Here is a 27,059-nt window from a genome sequence, read left to right on the forward strand (position 1 = left end):
GCACCAAGAAATACCATTCACTACTTAGGACACACAGTGCCCACCCGAACGCCTTTTTACTCCACAGAGGAGAACAGAACTATGGCAACATGCCTAGAGCTTTATAAACGTTTTCAGATTCCTTCTAATACGTGCTAGGATTCGCAAACGGGAGATGTATCAAAATGCTTTAGAGAGACCCTGCCATGATCAAGCAACTTTTTGTTTGTTTTGTTTTGGTTTTTTCTCCTAATACCAGTAGCCATTAACCAACTGTGCATTTCCTTGGTGTTTCTTTCCTGTCATTGACAGTTTCCAAGACACTGGTCACTCCCCCTCCTTTTTATGAAGGGCTACTTTGTTAATTACGCTTTATTCCAGTTCCCACACCAGCAGGCTTCTTTCTTTTCAATCCCTATGTCATTGCTGTGCATTTTGCTGTGGCTGGCATTGATGAATGAACGATGGATAACATTCTCACTTTCGTGTACTTTACAGCATGAAATATACCCTGCACGCTCATTATACACATGCAAACAACATAAGGTCTGTTTCAGAAGCATTACTGGTATTATCACCTAAATAATTACAAAAAAAAAAGATCTTGAGTTACTCCGATACCTCTGCTTCACTAGACATGCAAATACAGCTTCGTGTATTGTAAGCCAGCTTCCTCTAGAATTTCAAGTAGCCATTGAGAACATCTTTTTCCTCTAGATTTTCAAAAGTTTGTATCATAAGACACAGGCATAGAGAGATGTGATTCAGTAGTCTGACAACTTTACAAGGACACAGAGGTGAGCAATAGCTTATCTACCCTAAGGATTAACAGCCTGGTCTCAAGACTACCCTGAGGAGTTCAAAGTCAGTTCATTACTCCACCATTTAATAAAGCGATATAAAAGGAAATACAACTTGGAAATTGTTAGTCTAGAGAATGAACTTTGGATTGTTAAATGAGGCTCATTCTCAGTCCCAACTCTGCCCGTTTCATGTGTTCTTGATGAAGAAGGGGGAAGGGAGTCAGTACTCTCTGTATGCTTCATTTTTCCCACTGTAAATTAGAAGTACTTTGTCCTAATTTTGCAAATGAGGCTGTAGCTCACAAGCAACTACTAATGCTCAGAAGTTTCCTGTGCGTGAAGCGCTACAGATGTTTATGTGTGTCTATAGGTTTGCAAAACACTTTGAAAACACACCCATCTAACAAAGAGCAGAGAGAATATGAACAGATGAACTGCTGAAAGAAAACACTGCAAGCATATATGACAGAAACTGGGTGGCAGCGTATTAAGAAAGATTAAACTCTTCTAGAGCACTCTGCAAAGTCCTGTTTGTTGCAGCACTTCCGCCCTTCCCTCCCTCAGCTTTTTGGAGCTCACCTGATCATCAGCAATTGCTTTAGCAAAGCGAGCACAATCTAGCTGCAGGTAAATGTCAGTCAGTTGGTCCAACAGCTTCTTTGGTTCAAACCCGTATTTCTCAGGGTTTTCAACTTTCAGGTCACGGCACTTGGGGCCACAGAGCTGCTGTAAGTTAAAGTTCAACATAGCGGCCAATCGCGGTCCAAGTTCCTACAAAACCGAAGTAAAGCACGGATCACAGCACGAAGGCAGTGATAAAGAAGATTATCCCTAGACTTCCATACAGGAAGACCAGGAATTATCAACTAATAAAATTATAATTTTGTAGGCTTGCAGGAAGTGCCTTTTCTTTATGCATGCTTTTCATTAAAAAAAAAAAGCAAACGGCTTCTGTCTAGAAGGACCGCATCACCTCAGTGGCTCAGGTAAAGCGCCTAACATCAAGTAGCTTCAACAGCAATTAGATTTCAGTGAGTTGGAGGAAGGGGAGGAGAATGGAGACAAAGGGCTACCAAACATTTCCAGGTTATTATCCAACAACAGAGATGTTAGATAAGCTAGAAACAGGACTTACAGGTCTGAGAAAAGGCTTTTGAACCTGCTTGGTAAGGATATGGAACATATCAACAGTTTCTGTTGCCAGGGCAAGATACGAACGAGACACGCGCTCGTCCTGAGCTAGCTGCGATTGCCGAGCCTGTTGCTGATCCTAGAAAATAAGTGTTCAGTGGTTACAAGTCCGTAGAATTTCCAACATCATCACCCATCAAAACCTTAGCAGCCATAATGCTAACGTGATCTAGACAGACAAAAGAACAGGCTGCAATTCAAATCCAGATGTGATACATGCTTTAATTTAAGGTACAGCTCACTTGTACTACCCAATATTAAAGTCTGCACCAGTTTTCCAGAATTCTGCAACACGAAGAAAATAAATGCAAATGTATCACAAGACTCCATGGTTATTTAGTTTGTTTAGATCCTGAAACTGCTCCTCACAGCTGCAGAACTGAGTTATGCTTCCTTTCCATCCAAATGCCAGTACTTCCAAACCAGCTTGGGATCTGAGAGTCAAATGATGGTGCATAAATTAGAGAGTACCTCACAAGTAATAAACATTCCACACTGGAACAATCTGGAGATGATGTACCAGCTTGTTTTGTGACTACAGTAATGACTTTACGTTGCTAGTAGGCACAAACAGGAAGAAAGGCTTCAGAAGAGCAAACCAAGATCTTTATAAAAGTTTGAAAAAAAAAAAAAAGCCTTTTTCTGTTTTTTTAAAATCAATAACCTTAAAATAGAAATAACTGACATTGATGGGTCAACGCACAAAATTATTGTTTAATCAGGCTAAGGTCTGAGGTCTAGAACTTTAATTGTCTGCATCAAATCTACCCAGGATCAATGCATTAACAAATAAAAGCTTCTGTTCCTTGAAGTCAATTCAACTGGCGAGCATCTTCTGAAACCTCCTTCAAGAAGGTTAAAGTCTCAGTTTCTCCACTTAGAATTAAGTGCACAGTAATTTAGAACTTTATACTATTTCCACTTCACACCACACTCTTTGCCAGCCACAACATAACTATGCAGAATGATGTTTTTTGCAGAATGTCATCCAGAGTGACCACGGCCATACTGGCAGCAAGAAGAAGCATCGAGAACTGCTTCTCACAAGCAGCTCTTTGGTGCTGCCCCTTATTAAAAAGTGGGGTTTTTTAAAATGGTCCTGTATTAAAAAATTAAAAATAAGTAAAGGGCACTTTGAAAAACAGCTCTGTTCACCCTGGGCAGCAGGTCCCATTGTTCTTTGTTCTTCATCTCCTCTTGCACTTCATGGATACGTTTTAGGGACTCCAGACTCTCGTCCAGCAAGAAAGTTGTGTCATTTATCAGCATGTTGATGTAGCGAACAAACTGCTTCCCAGAGCTGAAAACATTGAAACACAGTTATCACGGCAGAGTAGATGGATGTGCAGAGCAGACTGCAACCCCAGCAACACTCCTTCTGCACTGTATATTTCGAATAATGATCCCATTCCCCAAGTTGATTGTCGTGTCCAGAGCTCATTTTAGAAACACTCCAGTTCTACTGGGAGGGGTTGCCATTTAATATACAACGGAAAGCAGCATCACCCATTCCCAATGGAAATAACCTCCTCAGGTCATTGCCTGAGCAGCTTGCAGGCAGTAAGCAGCATTATACACAATTTCTTACTCACTTGAACTCTTCCATAAAGGTACCATGGTGAGCTATATTCTGCCAGAGGCTTTTGAAAATGGTGCTGATGTGGTAGCGGATTGTAAACTTGTCATAGAATTCACTCGTGGCTCCAGTATGTTCAACATCTGAAAAAGAAAACAGATCCCAGAACTGCCATCAAAACTCTTTCCCACCAGGAATCACCTGCAACAGACATCTCTCCCCTACTGCCTCCAATGTGATGAGCCTCAGGCACCAAGCTTTAAGAGATGAAATTAAATTCCCATCCATCTAAATGCCCATTAAAAGACAACAACTGCCCGTTTGCTAATCCAGAACCAGGCTCACTTCTGAAGAAAAACCGTCAGAAACAAAACTTCCTGCTCAATTCAACTCCACACTCTGCCCTTCGTCCCATGGTCTAAAATTTCACTAATAAGAGAACTCTGGGAACACTGCAGATAGTTGTTTCTATGGCAGCAAGGCCCTTCTGAAGCATCCGAATCTACAGGACTAGCAAGACCACAGTCAGACGTTTTAAAATCCTAATACTCTTTTACAAAACAAAAAACCTTCCAGTTGGAATCCGAACACCACAAAACAATTGTGTCAATCTACTAGATTTGTCAGTGCACAGCAGCTGGTGTAAGAACTAGAGTTCTCAAGGTTCAATCTAATGCTATTTCCCCGTATTCTTGAGCAACAAAGCCTCAACTTTACAAGACCCAAGATCTACCTGGTTTGTTTTTTCTCAGAAGGTTACAACTAACACAGCCTTTTGCCTTACAATGCTCACTGCACACTCTGTGAACTACAGATGAAGCACTTACCTGTGTAAAACTTCATCAAAGAGGGGACTAACAATTTAGTGGAGAGAGGATGATTCTCAATCATTTCAAAGAATTTTTGTGTCCGGGGCTGAACAGCTGGATTTGTCATGAACATCACTTCCACCAGCTTGGCTACTAAATAAGGATTTCGGATGTAGTTCTGGTTGCACAGCATCACAACAAGGAACATCACTATGTCCTGAGTACAGGGCTCATAAAGCACCTGAGGAGCATATCTGAAAAGAGGGAGATAAATAAAATTAAAAACCCCAACCCTGTATTGTCTACAGAAGATTTATCACTTACATCAAGTAAATTCAGATCACTAATATCAACAGGAAAAAGTTTAGTCTTTTTATCATAATTCCCCCTCTTTCTCTACAGAAACTAGATTATTACTCTTCTAAAATGTCTTGCCAGCTTTCACTGGAAGCTGAATTTTAGCCTGAAACACTATCATATTCCTTTGTTGTGTGTAATAGCAGATTTACTATGAAGTACCGCTATAACAGCGCTTCAGGAAGGCAAAAGCAAAAACACCTCCTCATCGCACAACACAGCAAAGTCGGAATTTAAAGGTACATTTTCAGGAAGACAGTGACCAGCTTCAGAGCTCCAGGGTTACATCGGAATAGTATTCATGCCCATCTAAACTGCTAAAACCATACAAATACATTTCATCCCAGCAAATTTATAAATGGGGGAATTTTCTACTTATTAAGCTATGACTTTTAAAAAATATTATTCTAGTTGTGATTAAATATATCATGAGATCAAAAGGACTCAGCAAACTCCAAACCATAAGGAAAATTCTTGTAGGGAGGGAATCAAAAAACCAGCAGCTTTCTTCCAAGAAAAAAATTAGGTTAGAAGGGACTCTGGAGCTCATCTAGGCATTATATCAGCAGCAATAACTGCCAATGCCATAATCTTATGGGTGTTGTTAAAAAAACCAGAATATTAAATACAGAATAGCTAGGAAACTACTCTCACACCATGTGTTACAGGGTGTAACTGATAGTACAAATCCTTTAGATATAAAAACTTACTGTACAATAAAAAATAAAAATTCAGCAACATCTTCCACGTAAAACTCTGGCAATGCTGCAAATACTTTCGGAACTTCAGGAGTTAAAGGCAATTTTATGCTGTGGAATAAAAGAGACAACAAACAGGACAATAAAATAGCAGGGTTAAGTAGAAAGTGTCATGAGCTCCCCTATGGACGACTCCTATGGGAACGTTCTACAGGAGTTCTGACGCTGACTTTTTAAAAATCCCTGTCGGTACTTCAGACATATTAAACATAGGCAAGGGTTGCTCCCCCCGCCAGCTGAACCTTAAACTACAAACAAGACACATATCCCATGCAACGTTTTCTGTCACTGACATAAATAAAGTAACAACCGTGTAAGAACGCAGAAACTGTAAAAAAACCCCAAACTTCTAGAACTGCTGAATTCACTAAACAATCTAACATCATCTGAAGTATCTTTGATACAATTTACACAGATAATCTTGACACTCACTTGGGATAGGCAGGGTCAAGAATGCGAAGCATCAGCTGAATCACCATGCCATAGAAATTCAGACATCTCCTGAGAAAGTTTTCATCCAGCAAACCGGCATCTGCACAAGCCTTGCACCTCACCAGTTTCTGCAGAATATGCACACAAAAACTAATCCAGGGCAAGACAACATAAAAGGAGCTCAAGCCTATCCAAGCTAATCAATGTATCTGTGAATTATGACAATTATACAACGGTGTCTTCTTAAAATAGGCTCTTATTTGAAGAAAACAGGGCACTTCAGCCCCAACTTATCACAAAAACACGCACATAAATCAAAGTTGCAGGGACAGGAGCCTTTTACAACCTTTATGGGAACAATGAAAGAAACGACAGAGGTACTGAAGGGGGAAAATGTGCAGCTGAAGTCATTTGGGTGATACAGCTCGGAAAGTTTGGGTCAATTTATACTAGGAAGACCTAAGCAGGACAGACCTTCAAAAGAGAGGACCCCAGCATACCCACCTTTGTGAGAATTCTACCTGGGATTAGGGACTCAAGAGTTCCATCTCCATCTCGCGCATGGATTGTGCCTGCCTAACCACCCCGGAACAAGTCACAATCCCTTTGCTGTTCTCTCTCCAATAAAAACAGTGTTTTCTTCTTTCTGAGGAATACTGGCCAAGTTTATCTTGCCGTTACTTTGAATTTTGAAGTCACTGTTAACGTTATATTGCATCCTGACCACCACCTAGTGCAACACTCGCAGGGTTCGTAGATTCAAACGCACCATTTTCACGAAGCATCAGTGGGAAGTTGCATTTAAACATTAGGACACCAGTAAACATACAGGCAGGTTGACAAAGGCATTTAGCTGAGAACTGAATCACTTACAAACCTTAAGCTGTGTCTTGCAACGTTTCAGCATTTCTCGATGCCTGGTAGCCAGAGGAGAATCCTTCCACTGGCTTTCATTGTTTTTCAAATCTTCAACAGTCCTGAAAACCATAAGCAATAATTGGTTATCATGACAGAGGGGATACGTACTGTCAGCTACAATGCATTTAATCTACTTATCTGCCAAATACCAAAGAAATACCAAGAAGAAAAGTGAGGAAAGAAGCTAATTGTTTGCATAGAAGTTACCCATCATCGTAACAAGGAAAATAAATTGCTTTTGTGAATGCAGACCTAACATCTGCACAGCGCGCATTCAAAGGCACTGCATACAGGCCTGGCAAACTAATCAGAACAATGCAAAAAATAAAAAAAAAAAAAAAGGGTGGGGAGGGGGAAACACAGAAGGGATCCTATCCTGCCTGGCAAACTGATTTCATCCACTGTATTAAAAAAAAAAAAACAGAAGTATTTGCCTTTTTTCTTTCTTCCCCACGCGGAGATCTACAGTTACTCTAAAGGAAGGTTAAAAGGATGTGATTAAAATTAACCCTAACACAAAGAAGGGCTAGTCCAGTCAAAAACGAGCTATTTAGAGATCTCATCTGCTAATATCAAAAAGGAAAATGGAAAACAGAATCAGCTATGGAAGAAAAAGGCGGCTGACTACAGGACTTGTTATAAACACCTTCCCTTTCCCAAGAAAGGTACAAGCCCACATCCTGTGTATCTTCCCGCTTTCCACCATTGGAAATAATTTTTTGCAGTTCTCTCCTACCCTTCTCATGCTCCTCTCACCATAAAATTCAGGTTTGCAGAGCAGTACAATACATGAATAGTCTATAGTCTCCCTGTCAGCGGTAAATCAAGACCAGTAAATCGAGGTGGTTAGTATTACCTCCCCTCCCTTACCCATCTTCTCACCCTGCCCCACAGAGAAGAGGAGTTAAATATACATTACACACACCATTTACACTTTAAAAATACCTTAATCCTTTTTAGGAAGATCAGTTATTTAGAACAAAACTCAATATACTGAACTATATGAACACGGTCCCTTTTCATCCCTCCTCTAAATATGAATTCTTTTCCATATCAATCTCTGCCTACAGCAGAAAAATATCCAGCCTAAGTTCTTTATTACCAACATCTAATCACGTTTCCCAGTGTTGCAAGCGACTAAGCAATTCATGGAACACCATGAACTCTAAGCTCCTATTGATGTCAGTACAAGCCGAGAGCTCTTCACTCTGCGCCGTTAGATGGAGATTGCTGCATAAGCAACTCCTTCGCAACAATTCTAAATAAGGAAAATGAAGCAATTCCTTTTTCAAGCCAAACGTATGGCTTATTTACAAGTAACCCACAGGCTGTTTTATATGAAAGTATTTTATTATTTAAGATATACTGACTCTTCCTGCTCCATTCTCTGTAGCTTCCCAGGTTCCTGGCCTGCATGCGCTTTAAGAACTAAAAATGAAATCACTGCAAATGCAGTCCAAAAATCCTGTAATGAACTCATGGTATCACTGCCAAGGAACATTTACCAAAATGCAATGAGTGCAATTATAAACAATGGAAAATACTGATGATCCAAAAATATGTTCTAATTTTAACAGAGTATTCTTCGAGGTTTAGCAACTATAAGAGTCTATTTGAATTTACGCCAAGAGAAATGGAAAACAGCAGTATCTTCTTGTCAACATCACAACTTTTATTTATAATTTTTAAAATGGTAAACCACATGCTGAATTACACATACATCAACAGCATTAAGAGTTTACTGCTGAAGGCTTCCTTCCCCCCACCCCAAGAATATGACAAGTTATTCCACCTCAGAAGCCAAGGGGAAGAAAAGGTAAGTATCTTCTGGGACATAGAAAACAGCTCAGGCACAACTAACAACGTCTCATTTCTGAAATCACAAGTCATCTACAATGACTTGATTATCAGACATACAATTTTATATGCACTCCCACACCTATGTCAAAGAGCCCAAGGCACCGATGTCCACACACCATCAACCACACCACAGATTAAGTTATAATGAACAGTGTTAAGCAATGTCATGAATCCTGAAATGCTCTGAAGATAATTAAATTATCATTTAAACAGAATGGTCTTCTCACCAATTTGAGCTGCCTTGTATAACTAATATCCCCCATCCCATTAGTATTTGAATTCCAGATTCAAGCCCCAGTCCCTGAACGTAAGCAAAAAATCCATAAAGGCCAAAAGCAGCAGATGAACAAAGAGTTAAGGTGATCTGTACTCAGCAACGGTTGTACCCAAATTGTCATTCTAATTTCCAATAAGTTTACAGGACTTGCCATCATGGTGAGAAGATGCCACTGCTAGGGTGCCAGGACTCAGATGTACTGTGTAATTAACAACTTCTTACCTATTGAGTTCCCTGATGGCCCGCAGTCTACGTATGTACCGACGGCAGCTTGGCAGGATTGAGAGATGATGGGCATGCAGGGTTAAGAAGAAACATTCTGTTGGGAATTTCGGCTCAGAAAATGCAGACGGATCCCTGTCTAGAAAAACAAACAAACCAAAAAAGCAGTACAGGTGAATAAATTAAAGAATGAACCACCTTATCTAGGGGTGAGACCCTGAACTCAGCTTTCTTTAAAACAGTAAGAGCAGACAGCATCAAGAAAAAGCATTTAGGAGTAGGGGAGTTATTTGCCAGAACCAAGTACTTCCATGTACAGCCGGCATCAAAGACAGAAGGCAGAGCAAATGCTTAACGTATCTCAAGAAGCGTACTCACAAAGTTCAGCAATCCAGGCTGTAACATCCTCCATTGTTGCTTTCACTCTTGTCTCATCTGTTGGGAGGTCAATACGACACCTGGGATGAAATATGTACATGGGATCAACCGTTTCCAGCTTTATCTTCGTACTTAGTTGCTGTAGTACCCATAAGAAGTTGAGCATAAAGCCATCTGTAGATACCAAACGATCATCTGTCTGTGGGGTGAAAAAAGTAAATAGTTGAAGGCACAAACTTAGAAGTACAAGCTTTAACAGTATTCAACATAGATTAATTATGCAAGTTCAAGAACAGGGAGAAATGATGAAGAATGTGGATCTGCAAGGAGACCTTGGTGATACCAGGAAGGTCACCTACTAACTTACATATTATCTTTCCCTATGGTTCAAGTAGTCATTCTCAAGAACATTAAACAAACATAGAATTAGAAGATGACCTAAGAAATTAAAAGGGCTTAAAAGGCAGGGGGAAAGTACACAGCTTTAAATGTCTCATATAGAATCCCTGCTAATGAAGTGACATGTCAGTCCTAAGAGAGGAAGCAACATTATCTGATCAAATAGGTAAAAGAATGATTTCAGAAATGGGAAATGTATTGAAAAAGACGGATGACGGGCCTTCTTGCCTGTTGCAGTAGGCATTCAAAATTCTTTTGTCCTCCATTCAAGAGCCATCTAGTGCTATTTGTGCATTGACTAGCTCCGCGAGTTACAGGACTGAGTCTTCCTTTTATTTACCTGCATTTGTGCCTTTTTCATGTTGGCATTAACAATAGCTGCCATGTAATTGAGAGCTGCTTCTCGAGTTTCACCATTCAGTAAAATACTATGTAGGATCTTGAATAGCTCTTGCTGGAATGTCAAGTAAACATTCTGTCAGGTTGCACATACTTCTCAACATCACATTCCTGCTTTCTGTTGCTCCATATTTTTACGTTCTACAAATTCCACAAAACTAACTACAGGTTCTGTTATGTCTTATTGTCAACATTATATGCATACATTAGTTATGAAATTAATTACAGCAAAGATGTATATAGGACTGACTAGTGCAACACACACATTACTAATACAGTATGCATTTTTTTACTCATCCTGTAACACGAACTATAATCTATGACTAACTGTTCTGTTATTTTCTGAATTTGCTTACAGCCTTAGACAAATATTTGTAGCACACTAATTCTTTGTAATTCCCTGAAGCCATATCCTAACAGATTTTTTTGTTTAATACAGAAGCTAGATTATTTTCAATTATATCCTTCATCTATGTCAAGACCAAAAAACCCACGAAAGTTTGCGTGTTTTTTTTTTTTTTCTTTTTAAATATGAGAACACTTACCCTTGCTAATTCCAGGTAATGTTGCAAAGACTGGCTAACAACCCGGGTGTTTTCAAGAGTAATTGCAGGCCCTGAGAAGTACTTTTCAACTACTTTGTTCTGAAAGTAGAATGAATATTGGCAAATGTATTGAACATATTGGGGAAGAGAAAAAAAAACACCCCACGACAAAAACCCAAACAAAAACCCCCCACCACACTACTCTCAACATCCTTCTCTAACACTTACATCATCTTCAGCAAAGACAGAGAGACTGAAGAAGGCTCCAAGATAGGAAAGTCTTTGCAGCTCTCTTCCTGCTCCTGTGCTTAAAGATTTAGGCAACCACAAGGGCAAAGAGACAACCTAGAAAAGAGGAGAAACAGCAAGTGAATCAAAGCTGCCACGTCAGCCGTACTACTCTATCTGCACAGTCACCTTCCAGCGTTTGCCACATGCCCTCGATTCTTCAACATTCAGTCATGCTGACAGCTAAATGGCAACATCCCCTCAGCGTTCCAGCAATCTAAGCAAGTCTTGTTCGTCCTAGCTTTTATAAATTCTCAGGGAAAAGGACTCCCTCTACCAGTTTACTTATTGTTTAGCATGAGATACTACAGTAGTCTCTGTTTAGAGTTCTGAAGAGCATTATCAACGTGGACTGTATGATATAACAAAGGCAGTTACATGGTTCTTTTAACTTGAGAAAAAAAAAAAAAAAGCAATCGGACTGCATACACTTACCAAACTGCACATAGGGTGTGTTTTCCCAAACTTGATTTCACAAAGTTCACATAGCGCCTATAAAGAAAGCCCAAGAAGAACTACTTTTGTGCGTTATTCCTAAGCAAGCTTGCTATTTGCAGACAGGTGAACATGGTAAACCGCTGAGACAAACCTTTTCCCTTAATCAGTGGAAAAACTTCCACCTTCTACAATGGTGAAGAGGTCCAAAAAGAGCTAGAGCACACCCTGCTCCCATTTTAGCTTTTACATGTGTTCCAAGTTGTCTCAAAAAAGCTAGTATGTCTCAGAGGATAATAAATTATTGCACTTATTTCAAAAATTAGCTGTGCAAATTGTTTGTTTGTTCAGAACATAACAACGCCTTTGCTGGACTCCTGAACTGCCACATAAAAGTCAGTAACAATAATAAATAGAGCAATTGTTCTATACATACACCAAGGCCTTTGTCTTTTGAATCACAGTGGAAAAATGTCAGATGAACACAGGAGCCAGAAACAAAGAATCCTATCCAAGATCTCTAGATGCAGTTTCAACTGCAGCACAGAGAAAAAAAGAATAGTTATAACAGATGATTCTGAAAAAAATACTGTAGGCTTTCACATATCCCGCTTCTCCTGTATTGTGTGTTCTCATTCTTCAATTATAATAGAGCTAATAACTACTATTTCATCCTTTTGGTGCAAAATGGAATATAATTTTCAAGTAGCCTTACTTGTAGCCAACACCCAAATTTGCAACAGTTTGCAATTTAAACTGGGGGGAACAACAGAAGAGCAGGGCAACACCAAACCAGCAAAAATTGTTATTTTTGCAAAAGCACCAGACTTGCTTAGCCAGTTTGATTTGCAGCACCCCAGCCCAGCTAATTTCCTGAAGTACAAATTAAACCTGAGATATAACAGCCTTTTTTGGCATCACACACTGACAATCCTAAAATCTGAAGGTGTTAACTGACAATGCTCACTTTTGCCAAGAATTCAGTTTGCTCTTTTGTGGCCAAGTGTGCCTTTCAGAAGACTTTTTTGTTTTGTCAATAAAAGCAGTAGGAGGGAAGTAAATCTAGGGACTGAAGTATGTAGTTTAAAAAAAAATAAAAATAAAACCCCCAGCTTCTCAGCCAGGGAACATTATGACATTTTCCTACAGTAACTAGTCACCAATGCAAATAATTTTGCGTTTAATGCAATAGGTTTTGGTTTCCCACATACAAAAGTGAGTCCAAACAAACATTGGTATGTATATTAGGCCTTATTTCCCAGACTTAAATTGGGAGGAGCTTAGCAGGATTTTATAACCATCCACAGTGTTATAACTAGTATGCATTACTAAAACCATACGTTTTATGAATCTTACATAAAGCAATACATATAAAATTTTTATTAGCCCAGTATACAAATTCTGTACATTAAGCTTAAGATATTATTCGCCTCAGATTCTACTGGATTTTTAATGGTCTTTTACAGATGTCATACCACATGAGGCTTCAAACATAGCGTTTAATAATACTGCGCAAATCAAAGAAAGCCCCAGAATGTTGAATCTTGTATAGAATCTGCGTAAGTTACCAGTAACCATAAAGAACCTGCTTCTGGAAATGAACGCTCCTTACCATAAGGGGGTATTTAAAATTGTCACTATCAAGGGAGCACTCTTTGGAAGCTACAGCCAGGCCTTGTAAGATGGGAATAAAGATCTGTAAAAACAGAAGTAGATTACTTTATTCAAGAATGGGAAGCAAACAACACCAGTGCTGTACGCAGCATGAAATGTGTGTTCTTTCTTCACATACTGCAAGTTACACAAAAGAAAAATGCAGATATTTTCTTTACATTTGAATGAGTTAAGCCTGAATGCTTAAGGCAGTATTCAAAGCTAAAAACCAAACTTGCTTGATATAAAGCGATGTATTGACTTGATGCATGAGCATGACGCCTTACCCATAAACACTCCTTTCCAAGCGCTTGCACATATTTTTCCTGATCACATTCTAACCTGCTCCCAAACCTTTACTTTGCAAACCAAATAATCCCAGAGACACATACACCTAGATTTGGACCCAAAGCTAACAGATACAAGCCGAAGCTGACAAACAGTGATGTCAGCACACTGACAAGAATCAGGCGGTGCTCCACCGAGTTCTCGGCACATGGAACCCACGTGGGGAAGCACGCACACGTTTCACACAGGATGGCTGCAGATACTGTATATGCATGTGTGCAAGCACGTCTATTATAACACACATGAGAGCACAAGTGCTGCAGAGGTTTCCAACAACTTCGTTGTCCAAATGGGTAATAATTTATTTGCCTACACGCTTGGGGTAATAATGTAGCTTTAATTTTGCATGTCATGTAAGCAAGTTGGTTTTGTGCTGGGAAGTTGTAACTGGTAAGGCTAAAGATAATAAGCAGCAGTCAAGGATTGTTATAAAAGAGGAAGTGACGTGACAGGAACTTATTAACCAAAAGTAATTATACCCAATTAGTAAGTCCAAATCTGACAACTATACCCTCACAAAATAAACTTCGTCATTTTGCAACAATAACAAGAGGCCCCACTGAGTTTTAAATCAAAGTATATTGTGTTGCTTCTATGAAGAGACAAAAAATATTAAATCATATTACAGAAAAGGCCTAAAGTGGTTGTTGTCTGCTTCAGCTAGAGGAATGGTTGTTTTCTCCAGGGTAGCTGACCTTTAACACTTTTTGTAACCACTTTCTGACAGTTTTAATGTCCTTTCAACTGCATGAACCCGTACTAAAAGGTGTCCAGAGAGATAAAATATTAAAAGGTACTTGCACTGAACATAAAAACTAGCTAATGCCATTTTTTTTTCAAAATGGGAAGGATCAAACACCGTTCTGAAGGCCCCTTTTTTGCAGCTAAGTCACATAATACTACAGGAGCACTAGAGACAATTACAACCTCACTGATCCGCTAACATCATATGGGCTAAAGTTGTTTGCTACTTTTGTGTCTTCATTACTAGGCCCACCAGTTCCAACTTGTCATCATCTCATGAACTCCTCTGACACACAGAACACACCATCTAATGTTTCTCAGTCACCTCTGTAAAACAGGAAGGCATAATGGACTAGGATTTGTGAAATGCTCTCAGCACCTTAGATGCAAACTATTTAAGTTGCAAAGAAGGGTAAAAATTGCAAGATAGAAAAAACACAACTTTCTGAGTACGATTACAGAAGATCACTGTCTCGCACATATATTTTTAGGATATTTTGTACCGAAGCACAGAAGGATGAAAACCCAACATCAATCCTGTAACATACGCCTTCATACTCTGAGTAGTTCGCTTCAACATTACATAAATGTTCCCTACTTACTAACAAATGCACTTTCCATAATTAGAACCAGCAAATAACGAAAGTCAGTCTTTGTCACAAAATGCTAAGTGAGTTAAAAACAAACAAAAACAAACTCCAAGTGTTTAAGAGGTTGCTAGTCCCTGAAGTAACAGGCATAAGTCTCTGAGATGCAGACTAAAACCCTGGAAACCCACTCTCTTGGATACTGCAAACAGTATAAGTGTATGATATAATTATTTATTTTTACGTATGCCTTACCTGTTTGAACACCTCTTCATCCTGATAAGTTGTTCTCACCAATTCTTGGATGAAGCCAAACGGGAGATTCCTACACAGCATATATGGTACCAGCAAAGACTGCTGCTGCAATGACCTTTATTTGTATAAAAAAAATAAAATCCCAAACTACTGATTATTTGCAGTAGTATTTGCAAAAACGTCAGAGTAATCACACCTAAGGATGTGCCCAAAAGCAGATTATCGACACGGAGACACACCTACTCCTTCCAGAAGTAACTAACCTTGTCTTTTCAAGCTACTGTGGAAAGGTTATTCTGAAACAGATGCTGCTGCCAAAATCACACTTTAGTTTAATGAGGCCGGAAGAAAATAACAGCTTCTGCGCAGTAATTGGTTCTCCTTTCTACTCCCCTCTAATGAAAAGACCCTTTGTTAAGCTCAACTAGTAAAGGAACAAAATTTTTTTATGTTTGTTTTTCCAGATTAAGAACACTAGTCTTTTCCGAATTAATACAGTCATTACGTTTAACTGCTCCCTGGGATTTTGGAAAAAGTATCCTTTTTTCCTTATTAGGTATATAAAACGTATTCTAACATCAGCATTGCTTCACGTAATGACAAAACTCATCTCACAGCACAGTGGAGAACTGGTGCACCTTTAAAGGTTATAGAAATACTGTTTGGAAAGACAAATACAAAATGACAGATTTTAGCAAGAGACACATACCCTATTTTAAAAACATTTTCACTGTTCCAACTAAACAGACTGATAGTTAAACTACTGGTGTTGAAACAACTGCTTGTGGTATCTCAGAGTCCTGATTGAGTGTGGGGTATCTACACACAGATTCACATTACCAAATCTGTTGTGATAAACTGTCTGAAATAAACAAGTGCTACGCCACTTTAGTGGTTTTTGTTACACATTTTGGTAAGACTTTCTCAGACGCAGCTCTACCAGTTACTGACTTTCACAGCAGTGCCCCAAAAGTCTGCAAGTTAAACAGTTTATGTGAGATAAGGCAGGAAACAGCCTGGTTAACTTGGATCCCCCCCTTAAACTGTTCAGATCAACCTGGATGATTTTGCCCAAACACAGTTAGAAAACAGTTAAAATACCCTCCACCAACGTACCAGTGGGAGCAATAGACTCCAATGGTAAACCAGTAAACTATTCCTCTCGCACATAAGCGTATCATGCTCCAACAACTGATCTGAGTTTTCTTATCTAATCGTCAGAAGAAAAAAAAAGTCCCAGAACAAAATCTAACTTTCATGACTAGCACCAGCTGCATTTACCTTGGTTGTGTTAAGGATCCCTGTAGCACCAAAGCAGCATGTGAAATGCACTGTGATCGGATGTTGCTCAGTAACTGGCTAACTGTTGGCTGGCTACACATCTGATAAAAATAATTTTATTTTAATACAAACTAAAAGTATTCAGAGACAGAACAGACAGGAAATACGATTAATTTCTTTATTCATGCAGTATGACCGTAATATGCGAACTAAGATTAGCACTACTCCATCTAAAAGCCTTTCAAGATTATATGTAAGAAGTGTTGTTTGTTCTCTTCCCCAACAGCAAAAGCTTAAAGCACAATATAGAATGCTGACAGGGAGCTGGTCTCACAAAAGTACGTTTTACATGGAATAAACTTGGATAAAACACAGCAGATCAAAAGGGGAAGGAGCGTTTCTAACACAGTGCTTATTTTAGAGATGCAAAACACATACGTGATCTAAGTATGATGAATTAATAAGAGTCAAAGGGACCTTATAAATTCTATAAATCTATTTGTACAACAAAGCCATCAAGAAAGAACTATCCAATTTCCACCAATTCTCCCCACTACACAGTAAGAGGGCTGTCTGTGACAGCACTGATACAACTTCACTCATCTGAAAATATACCTTTGGTGCTTTTCTCTCCTCTATTCCAACTCTGTCAAAACACTCAATGAGGTAGTTCAGCATCTCTGTCTCCTTACAATTTTCAATGGTGAAGTGGTCACTGCAGGAATCGGAAACACTTGAGCTGCCAGAGCCTCCCATACTTTAAAACACACAAAAAGAAGAAACAACACATTAGGTACGGTTCTTCACTTCCGCACAACCAAATTCACGAGCTCTTGACTTCCTCTGTCAATTTTCTGAGGATTCCATTGCCATCACACACACGGCTCAACAATTAGGATCGTTTGAGATCTATGAAAAGCTCTCCATTTAACAGCTTGTCCAACTCTGAAAGTCCAGCTGCACTGTAACATGACTGATGAATCAATCATTAACTGAATAAGTATCTGAAAGACAGCAAAAAGGTGCATGACTTTAATGGGAAGCAAAAACTCGTGTTTTCTCCCATGGCAACACTGAAAATGAAGAGCCTTTGAGTTGTACCTGACATCAAAACTGTTCGGATGTTCAGGACATCCCAACACTTCCATGCCGTGATGCAACCTCTGCAGCTCCTGCACAACCTCTGTATGCAGGATTCCAAATGGTAGAAATTTCACCAACTCTGTTAACACTAGCCAACCCACGGAAGGTAGGGTCCCCCCACTGCAGAGACAAGGCCTTAGCTCATAGACAGGGCTACAGACAATCACTTTCTCTTCTAAGGAAGGAGAATAAACAAAACGGGAAGCAATATATCAAAGCAACTGTTCCTTTTAAAATTTCCACATTAAATATCATTTAATTTCAACTCAGTTCAATTCCCTATACAGTAAACCATGCCATTTCAGTAAGTAGCATAGCTGGGGGGGGGGGGGGGGGGCGGGCAAGACTGATACTGTAAACATGAAAGCTACATCCACAAAAACAAACCCATGCTTCAGACAAGACAGAAATTAAATACATAAGTGAGAACAAACCCCACAACTCTCAATCTCAGACTTGTTATCTCAACAGAATTCTTCTCTATGCAACAGCTTGGCAAAGCTAATTAAAAGCAAAATCCTCATTTTACAGAGGGAATTAAGACAAGATATATTCACTTTATGTACATGGAATTAAAAAAATAGCAGTTACATGGTGGTCTACTGCTATTCCTCAAAGAAAAGTCTGTGTACAGTCAGGGTAGGTTTAAATGAAGACCAATTAATATGCCCCAGATCTTCCACTGGAAAATAAAGAGTATTTGTTCCCTTAAATGCAGCTTTTTAAAAATGTGTTTAAAACTACAAACTGTCATAACTGGAATTTCCTTTAAACTGTAAAATAATCGAGATATACAAATCTATTGCCCAAGCTTTACAGTCCAACCAATAAATCAGGGAAAGGTTATTACTGCTAAGCATCTGGTGGCTCAGTATATTGAGAAACTTCACTTGTAATAGAAGAATTTTCTTTTTTGCAGAATTTCTTTTCAGTTATTCAATTAAAACTAATCCATGTAAAATGTAGCTCTCAAAATATACTCAGTAACCATGAAATCATACATATTGTCTTTTCTATAGTCTCTTTTAAGCCTCTTGACTTCTCACATTCAGTTTAAAAATTACCCTTAAGAACATCAATTTATATTAAGAAATACTACTTCTATAGTTAGTCATTCTTTTAACGATTTCACTGCAGCAGTAATTGAAATTTTTCTGATGCAAAGCTCTCACACATGCTTCACACACATATTGAATGCCTTGGTATTTTCAGAACGCAAGTTTTTTCATAATTGTACAGTCATTGTGTTTATAATTTAACTTACATCTTACTGCTGTCTGCAGAATGCCAGGATATAATTTACAAACTAAGACTCCAGAAGCATAGTAGCCTCAGAAGTCCTTAACATCGCCTTTGCAACTCATTCCAACGTTGGGATTAAATTGCCAACAGCATAAGAACTAAACAAACCAGTGGGGCAAAATCATTCTAAATTCCACATACAAAAAGAAACCCTAAACCTGCGTTATCAAGTTCACCCTCCTGAAATTAGACTGAAATAGAGGAGATGCTATTGGAAGGTCTTCTAGTTACCAGTCTGACTTCAGCAGTAGTGTCCCAACATGCCACGGGAACTATCACAGACAGGAAAGATAATGGGGGAAAACAGACAATGTCACCCCAAGTCTTTTGGGGCATTCCCTGACATCCCAAGGTGCTTCCTTGAAGTCGAGACCTAGCTTAGTTTTAGAAGGCTCAAGGAATTAAATTTCCCCTGACTTTTGCTGTAACTAAAATACTTCAAAGGGGACTGAAATTCTTACTGAAACTCTTTTCCTCCCAGTTGTTCAACATGCATGTAAGCCTTAAACTCTCATCTTGTTTCCCTTATACATTTGTAAATTGCAGCTGGCTCTACTGGGCTATGTGGGCAGCCAAAGGCCACCTCAGAATTACTATCAATCATAATCAGGGGTCTGAATGCTCACTGAAAGCGTTCGGGATACTAGTAAGACTACAGAAGTAGTATTTTTCAGAAAAGTCTTCCTAAAATACATGGGGTTTACATAAAACATTTATTCCTTTCTCCAGTTTGGGTTGATATGGAAGAATAGGGCATTTCTTTGGGAATTTTGGTGCACGTGATGAAGCTGATGAATGTTAAGTTTTAACGGGAAAAGAAAGAAATGAATCGTTTTTGCCAGCAGACTACTAAAGTATACAAATCACTTGGATATTACGAACAGTTTTGTAGGAGGGCTGCTCATTTTTCACACCAAAACCTCAGTCCTGATAGGAAAACATTTCTGTATCAGCCAAGACATTGCGGCACTATTCTGCAACAGAACGTAAAACTAAGGAAGATCCTACCCCACATTTACATTTCCAAAAACTTTTTTTCCTTGGCATATCTAGTGTTCTGCAGTTTTTTTGCACAGCTGTCTGGCTAGCTTCCAAACAGAACTAATATCAACTCTTGTTTTTTTTTTCACATGCATTAATGTCACAGAAATAAAAGGCCTTTGCTATACAACTGCTAAGTGTTTGTTTTGCAGTAAAATATTCTGCTCTCCCCCCTCCATTCCTGGCTGTTCCAACTACATCAGCCTCTACTACTTACCACGTCAAAGGACCAGTTTAAACTTTCAGGAGTATTTTCTTTACAGGCTACAGGAGTGATCCGCAGCTGCCAAGCGGCAACGAATCTTCAACAAAGTCATACTGTTTGCACCAGCTGGCTATGTGCCACTTATCTTTTTGTACATGTTAACCTTTGTCCTTGTTTTGCAGTTTTTGATAGAAAAACATGCACATGATATACCACCGGTTTTTAAATAACAGCCATGGGTGAATACTATTCGTTCTACTCATATAGTCAATGAGGAGTTCCACTCTAACATGGTTTCAGAAACCATGCTCATTAAACCTAAAAGGCATTATGATTAACATCTACTTTATCTTAGTCATCTCTTCAAAAAAGAGCAGACTAACTAGCGTTTGTTATACATGTTTATACACCTTCTTAAAAACACATTCAAGTCATCTCCTTGGCTTTAGTCATTTCCCAAGTTACTTTGAAGAACACTTGACACTACACAGGCTGTTAGTTCCTAAGCAACCAAACATGCAGGTTACATTCTCTTTCTCCAATACCTGGACCCAAACTGGACACAAGAAAAATCATCATCTTCATTTTCTTCATCACTACTGTCCTCAGATACATCAGAAACGGCAAGAAGGAGGAGGGAGAAAGGGTTGTCGTATATACTACCACAACAAAAATGAAAAAGGCCATCAGATCTTTTAAGCCAAAAGAAAAAGTAAATGGCAGCTTTTCTTTGTAAGCCTGCCAAAACCATCATCTCTAAACATGCAGACAACGGACAACTCCATGTTAGTAAAACCAAGACTATACTAACATGCTCTGGTGCACTCCTGCAAGTTATTCACTTATCAAAACACCACACGTTCACAAACCAAAAATTTAAAAATAATTTTGAAGAACTACTAAAAATTATGGCTGAAGTGGGAATGTTTAGACATGACTAAATAATAGGTATTACAATCCTAAGCTACTGAACTTTAAAGCAACGGTCTCAAAACCTTGCACGCTCGTTTCTCCCTGCTGCAGGGCCTGGGGATTCCAGGAGCAGCCAACAGAGAAAATGCAGTAGCACTTGGCCTGGCATACTGAAATAGGCTCATCTGTAATTTAAATCTATGCACCAGGGAATCAAATCTAACACAGTCCAGCAAGTAACAGCCTTCAACAAACCTACTAAAGCCCTACTGAGAAACCTGATTTCAAAGCAGGAGGTCTGTTTGGTTTACTATCCAGCAGTAGCAACTGAACAAAAAGATCAGTTGAATCTATGTAATAAGAGAAGGAAATTAAAACAATATTGCTACCTTTAAAGTAATTACATTACACCTCAAATGCTCGCAGAAGGTTTAATTTTTCAGCAAAGATGGCTTGTTAGCAAGTCAATGTATTAGCACAAATCAAAATGCAGAAATCAACTCAGGGTAAGTAGGGTGAGCTCAGCACAAATGTTAAGTTCTCCCAAATTGCACTGTTATGCCACACCCTGCACAGCACACATTAAACACACTTTTTTGGTCTTGTGAAATACCTAGAAGGAATCCTGTTCGGTAAAGAAGAACGCCTGCGCAAGGTGGGTGAAGCAGTAAACAAAGGTGGACCCATTGTTGTGGGCCTCTGCCTGGATGTGATGACTGGCATGGCTGGAGGGCTAGTAGCCATGGCTGGAGGATTTGGTGAGCTAGATGGGATGGAAATACTCAAAGAACGTGGGATGGAAGAAGCTGAAAAGCCTCCAGAATGGGCAACAGTGTATGGCCGGTACCTCGGGGAGGAAGGCTGTGTCCAAGAAGGGCTTGTTGCTGTGAGGTGAGAGCTGACAGTAATGCAAGGCACAGATGTAGTGGCGACTGAACTGGCTGGTGGGGTAAGAGATGAACCAGTCATTGGTACATAGCTTGTGACATTGGTAGTAGGAGCTGGACTAGTCCCATAGAGACTAAACCAGTTACGGGGGAAAAAGGAAAAAAAAAAGCAACAATTTAGGTTATGCAGAAAATGGGTGAAAAAGATAAAATCAGCAGGAGAAGCTCTTGCCCTTCTGATGACTCTTCAGCAACAATCCTGCAGCTCACACACATTATTACTTTTTACTAATGTTGACTATAGCTACGTCACAATCTACACACATTTAAGTTAAGAACTGTAGCCTTCACTAATGCAAGTTAGGGATACTTCTCAGAAGGAACCAGCTACATGGCTTTAACCATCAAACACTTCTAGCCATGCCAATGTAATCAAAAATGGTGACATGGAAGGACATTCATGTGAAAAAGAGTAAAGAACTTTAAAAACCTATTATATTTATTGCTCTTGGGACATTTCTACGCCCCCTTCTCTCTTCTAGTCTACCAATCAATATTCAAGTGAAATCAGCGTTCAGTTATAATCAGAAGTCACCTGGATAACGAACTGGAACCAAAGGAGCCCACATTACAGAACATAGGGCTGCTTCCTGGGTTAGAGCCCATGTTTAAAATCAGACTTCTGTCCGGAGACCGGGCAGCTGCAGCAATTGGTTGCGATGTAGCTGTCAGGCTAGCAAATGGGTTTTCATCCCTTGACTGGGTGGACATCATCAGCACTTCCATCAAAATCTGCCCGATCAAGTCCTTAAAATCTGAAAACACTGTTAAGGATAGAAGAGTTAGTATCCTCACATTAGTCAGAGATGCAAACGTTATCAGAGATTTCAACTAAAAAGGACAGTAATTTACTTCTGTGAATTAAGGGCTGGGTTTGGCAAAAACAATAAACTGATACTTGTAACTATCACTGTCTATATTAATTAGGTTCTGAAATTACACAAATATAAATTTTATTGAAAGTAAATAAAGGACCATAGATGACAATATTATTGCTGATTATTAAAGTTGCCTTGTCTGTCCCTCTCATATTTTCCCACCCTGCTATTGAGTTGGGCAAGTTGTGTCATAAAGAAAGTGAAAAAACCCAAATATGTGGACACACACACTCCACTCCACATACGCCCACACATAAAATAACTGTTTTTAATTTGGTCATATCTTACAGCTGATAAATAAAATATAATTCGTTTTATAAAATAATCAGCAATCCTTAGCTTATCAAATTATCTGCTAAATGTCTATCATGATGCAAGACAACCCATTAAGTCAGTAAAAGGTTTCGGGGGGAAAAAAAACAAATCCAGCAACACTGTAATATCAGCACACTAGTTTGACAACAGAAAGCATAACCAACAAGAGCGTAGGAACTGACTACATGGGAGCTACAACCAATCGGTCCCATGTTCCTTTTTTGGGGATTCTATTTCCTGCTACACCTGCTGATAGCACATGTTGAAATCAAGCAAAGACCACAACCAGGTGGCTCTGGCATTGTAGCAAAGAGGGACAAAAAGCGAAAGAGTAGGGAACACGCCCTTCAACTGAAACAAGCCCTAGCAATGACAACAGTTCAGAGACCTACCTTCCTTTGGGTTCTGCTTAAACTGGGCAGAAAGTGAATTCAGGAAGATAACATCTCTGTCTCGGTCCTTCCAAGAGACTCTGAAGATCTTACAGACCAGCTGTAAAGCTTGTTCCTCAGATACTTCAGACCCAGACAGAGGTTCCTTGGTTAGGGCAGGGTAAAAAATAAAAAAAAAAAAAATCAATCCATAATTTGATCAGATGCAGGTGGTCTTAAAGAAGATGGCTTCAGACTAACTCTTACTGGCAGATCTTGTATACTTATGATGGAATACAGATATATTTGTCAAAATGTATTTGGAAAAAATCCTGAAGAAACACAAAAGGGATGCAGAAAAGATGTAGCAGATATACACAAATCTAGTAGGAAGCAAATTCCCAAAACATGTTCAAAAACAGTATAATAAGAGAAATTTAACCAAGATACCTATGATTTCTCCTTTCAGGAATTAATTGGGGATTCAAATGTTCATTCTGCACAGGTATTTTAAGAGTTTGTGAAAATGAAAGCACAGGAAGCAGCGGGCTTCCCTAAGTCTTTCCTGCTTTCAAATCTTTGCCCAAGATAAAGACATCTTTCACTTGAATGAAGTCAGGACACAACAAATGATTCAAGAATTCGCCTCACTTCCCTTTCTTCCAAAAAAGGAACACAATGTAAACTGTGCTCAACATGAAAAACTAGTTTCTCTAAAAAGAATGCTACCATATATAGTGGCTACAAAGGTTAAACGGGAGGGTTCTTGCAATCCTAAGGCAGCTTTGAGTTTGCACCTAAAAAAAATGGTGGAATGGAAAGAAATAAAACTCAAGTCATTATCCCTGCAATGTGAGGAGAGGTAGCATTTAAAACATTTCCAAAACATACATGACAAGCCAGCAATATAACCCCCGTCCCCCGCACACACTCTTCTACCAATGCTGAAAAAGCAACATAATACACAAAACAGACAATTCAGCTGCATAGAATGTCGAAGATGGAAAACTTTTAGCTTTGAGGCTATTTTCCTGCAAGAGATCTCCTGCAAGAGTTGTAGATATTTCCTAGACAATAAACAAACCAACCTGGTATTTGACAAGCGCACTTTGTATTGTTATGTATCATACTTCTTGAGAGAGTAATACTCTCTTCTTTTAGAAAGAAGTCAATAGGGAAGAGGAAAATGAAGACTGGAAAAACCAAGGCTGCCATTAAAAAGCTCCCCATTTTCCTTTAAATTTGAGACCACATAATGGCCACCAGGTAAGCCTAGATTTATCAGAGATTTCCAGCACCTACCAGCACTGCACGCTTTTCACAAGCTTTCCCTCCAACTATTTAATAAGCAATAAGTTCTGGAACATTAATACATGACTTAATCACTCTACTAATATTCTACTGTTTTCAAATATTTCTATTTCTCCTGCCTATTTCTGCAAAGAAGGCTTTATTGTTGACATCATTTCGTATGCAGATAATCAGGCAAGAAAATTTTTTGTTCGCAAGTGAGGACTATGGTGTCTCCTATCTACTTAACTTTTTGGTGTTTCCAAATGAGTAAGAGGAATTGAACCAAGTTTGCAAAGCTTTATTTTACCTCCCATGGCTCCCCCCCACCCTCAGGATTGTCCTTGATTGCAAGCTATTTATTTCACAGTAGCACAACGCAAGCTGTCCGATTGCTTGATTCGCAGCTAGGAATTGACCGGGAAGGATTCTGCGGCAGTGTTATTGCTACATGGCTTTAAGCCAGGCTTTTACCAACTGACCTTATTACTGACAGTGCAGGAATAAACAAAGACATCTAATGAGCACTGCAAGAATTGTTGTAGAAACTCCTCTCCACTACACTTATGTCCCATTTCTTTATGGCTTTATTTCACATGGGCCTTAAAATCAGATGACAAAGACGACAATTTTAGGAGTGAATTAGAGCTTTGTATTTGCTTGTTTTCTTTTTCTACTTTAAAGGGTTCTACCACCTGTCCAAACCTTGGTAGCTAAATATTCTAATTTATTTTCTTTTAATATCATTAAGGAAATCTTATTACATAGCATTACTTCAGCATACATAGCATTTAAAGCAGTACTTTGTTAGCAGACCTCTAAATGCTACACAAATAAGCTGCAACAATATTTTTAAGATGCTTCTGAAGATATTTCTTCAGGCCTACTGCATATTAAAAAAATAGACGTGGACATTAATGGGTCACATTTTCTTCAGAGTTTTCAAATATCATTCACAAACCAATTCGAGACAATCAAAATACAGCTTTGATATTGGAAGTTCTGACTTTTTTCCTTCCCAAAAATTTTTATGAGGAAACACAGTGAAGAAATGTTCACAGATTACATCTGAGGGCTAGTTCCATCCTCTCGGGAGCACGTATTCAAAATATGGATATAACTGAACTCACTGCAAGCCAAAATTTTGCATCACTCCACCATCCTAAATCCTTTGTTCCTGCTTCTAGTCCATCATTTGGAACACTTACCACACATTTCTAGTACAGAAATTTCTCCAAAAAACAATGTTGTCCCTTTTGAGAAAGAAGGGAATGCAAGGCAAGCCCCAGGAATATTACAGACTGCAGATCCGCAGCCACGTAAGGCTACATCAGTGAGCGAAAGCACAACAATACAAGCAAAGTCTGAGGTAAAATCTTCATAAAATAATAATTCAGGTAACAGAAGCATGCATTACACTGAAAAGCAAACAGAGCTGTTAACTCCAAATTGTATAATCTGAACAAGTCCTCCCACTAAATCCGGAAGCTCGATGTTACAATAATGTATATATGTAGTCTGGAAGAGAAGAGCCAACGTAAAACAGACTAACCTTATCTGTCAGACTCCTTTTCTCTCTGCGATCATTCTCATCGACCTCCATGTTTTCAATTCCTGAATCCACATCTACCTGGGACATACTGTAAGTGGAAATAAGAAGAAGCCCATTAACTTGCAGAAAGCCACAGACAGTCCTCTGCCAGATGCTGACTGAAGGAGTGTCACTGAAGTAGAAGCAGCAGAGAAAAACCAATGCAACAGGAACAGCCACATGCACAAAGAGCAATTAAAATCTCTAGTTGATAAATGCTTCTCTTACTACATTTATTTTGAATTCAAGAAACAATACTAAACTTCTTCAGCAGGCAATACAAACTACACAGCTATCACATCCCATAACCTCTTCTTTTTCAAATAGAGTAGATGAATTATCCCCATGAGACATGCTCATCACTTAATCTCTAAGATAATGCTTTGTCTTTTACCACTTTAGGACAGGAATTCCCATTAAAACAAGACTAGAAAAAGTATTACAGTGGTCTAAATAGTCTGTCATTTTTAAGCATTTAACCCTATCGCATTAACATGGCTGGAAGTGAGAAATGGCAGAATATTTTCCTGCGGAAGTGGTTTTGATGACTAGCATTGCGCAATATTTGCC

At 39.0% G+C, this 27,059-nt stretch overlaps 1 protein-coding gene across 2 annotated transcripts in view; it reads right to left on the bottom strand.

Moving 5' to 3' along the window:
- The window catches only part of UBE4B (ubiquitination factor E4B), a 40,663-nt gene that overhangs the window by 3,403 nt on the left and 10,201 nt on the right, over positions 1-27,059 (bottom strand). Inside the window, exons 4-26 of one of the 2 annotated variants that reach the window (XM_075114255.1) lie at positions 26,451-26,538; positions 23,630-23,774; positions 22,580-22,808; positions 21,711-22,118; positions 20,731-20,844; positions 17,110-17,251; positions 16,495-16,595; positions 15,214-15,328; positions 13,239-13,322; positions 11,627-11,683; positions 11,132-11,248; positions 10,904-11,002; positions 10,300-10,413; positions 9,561-9,759; positions 9,183-9,321; positions 6,783-6,882; positions 5,906-6,033; positions 5,426-5,524; positions 4,377-4,612; positions 3,566-3,692; positions 3,129-3,273; positions 1,918-2,052; positions 1,362-1,553 (exon numbers count right to left, since the gene is read on the bottom strand). In XM_075114255.1, coding sequence (XP_074970356.1) covers positions 1,362-1,553; positions 1,918-2,052; positions 3,129-3,273; positions 3,566-3,692; positions 4,377-4,612; positions 5,426-5,524; positions 5,906-6,033; positions 6,783-6,882; positions 9,183-9,321; positions 9,561-9,759; positions 10,300-10,413; positions 10,904-11,002; positions 11,132-11,248; positions 11,627-11,683; positions 13,239-13,322; positions 15,214-15,328; positions 16,495-16,595; positions 17,110-17,251; positions 20,731-20,844; positions 21,711-22,118; positions 22,580-22,808; positions 23,630-23,774; positions 26,451-26,538 — 3,313 coding nt within the window. The remainder of the gene's footprint in view (positions 1-1,361; positions 1,554-1,917; positions 2,053-3,128; positions 3,274-3,565; positions 3,693-4,376; positions 4,613-5,425; positions 5,525-5,905; positions 6,034-6,782; positions 6,883-9,182; positions 9,322-9,560; positions 9,760-10,299; positions 10,414-10,903; positions 11,003-11,131; positions 11,249-11,626; positions 11,684-13,238; positions 13,323-15,213; positions 15,329-16,494; positions 16,596-17,109; positions 17,252-20,730; positions 20,845-21,710; positions 22,119-22,579; positions 22,809-23,629; positions 23,775-26,450; positions 26,539-27,059) is intronic. The other variant, XM_075114256.1, reaches the window with a different exon arrangement.

Source organism: Phalacrocorax aristotelis, chromosome 19 (assembly GCF_949628215.1).
Source record: "Phalacrocorax aristotelis chromosome 19, bGulAri2.1, whole genome shotgun sequence".
NCBI lineage: Eukaryota > Metazoa > Chordata > Aves > Suliformes > Phalacrocoracidae > Phalacrocorax > Phalacrocorax aristotelis.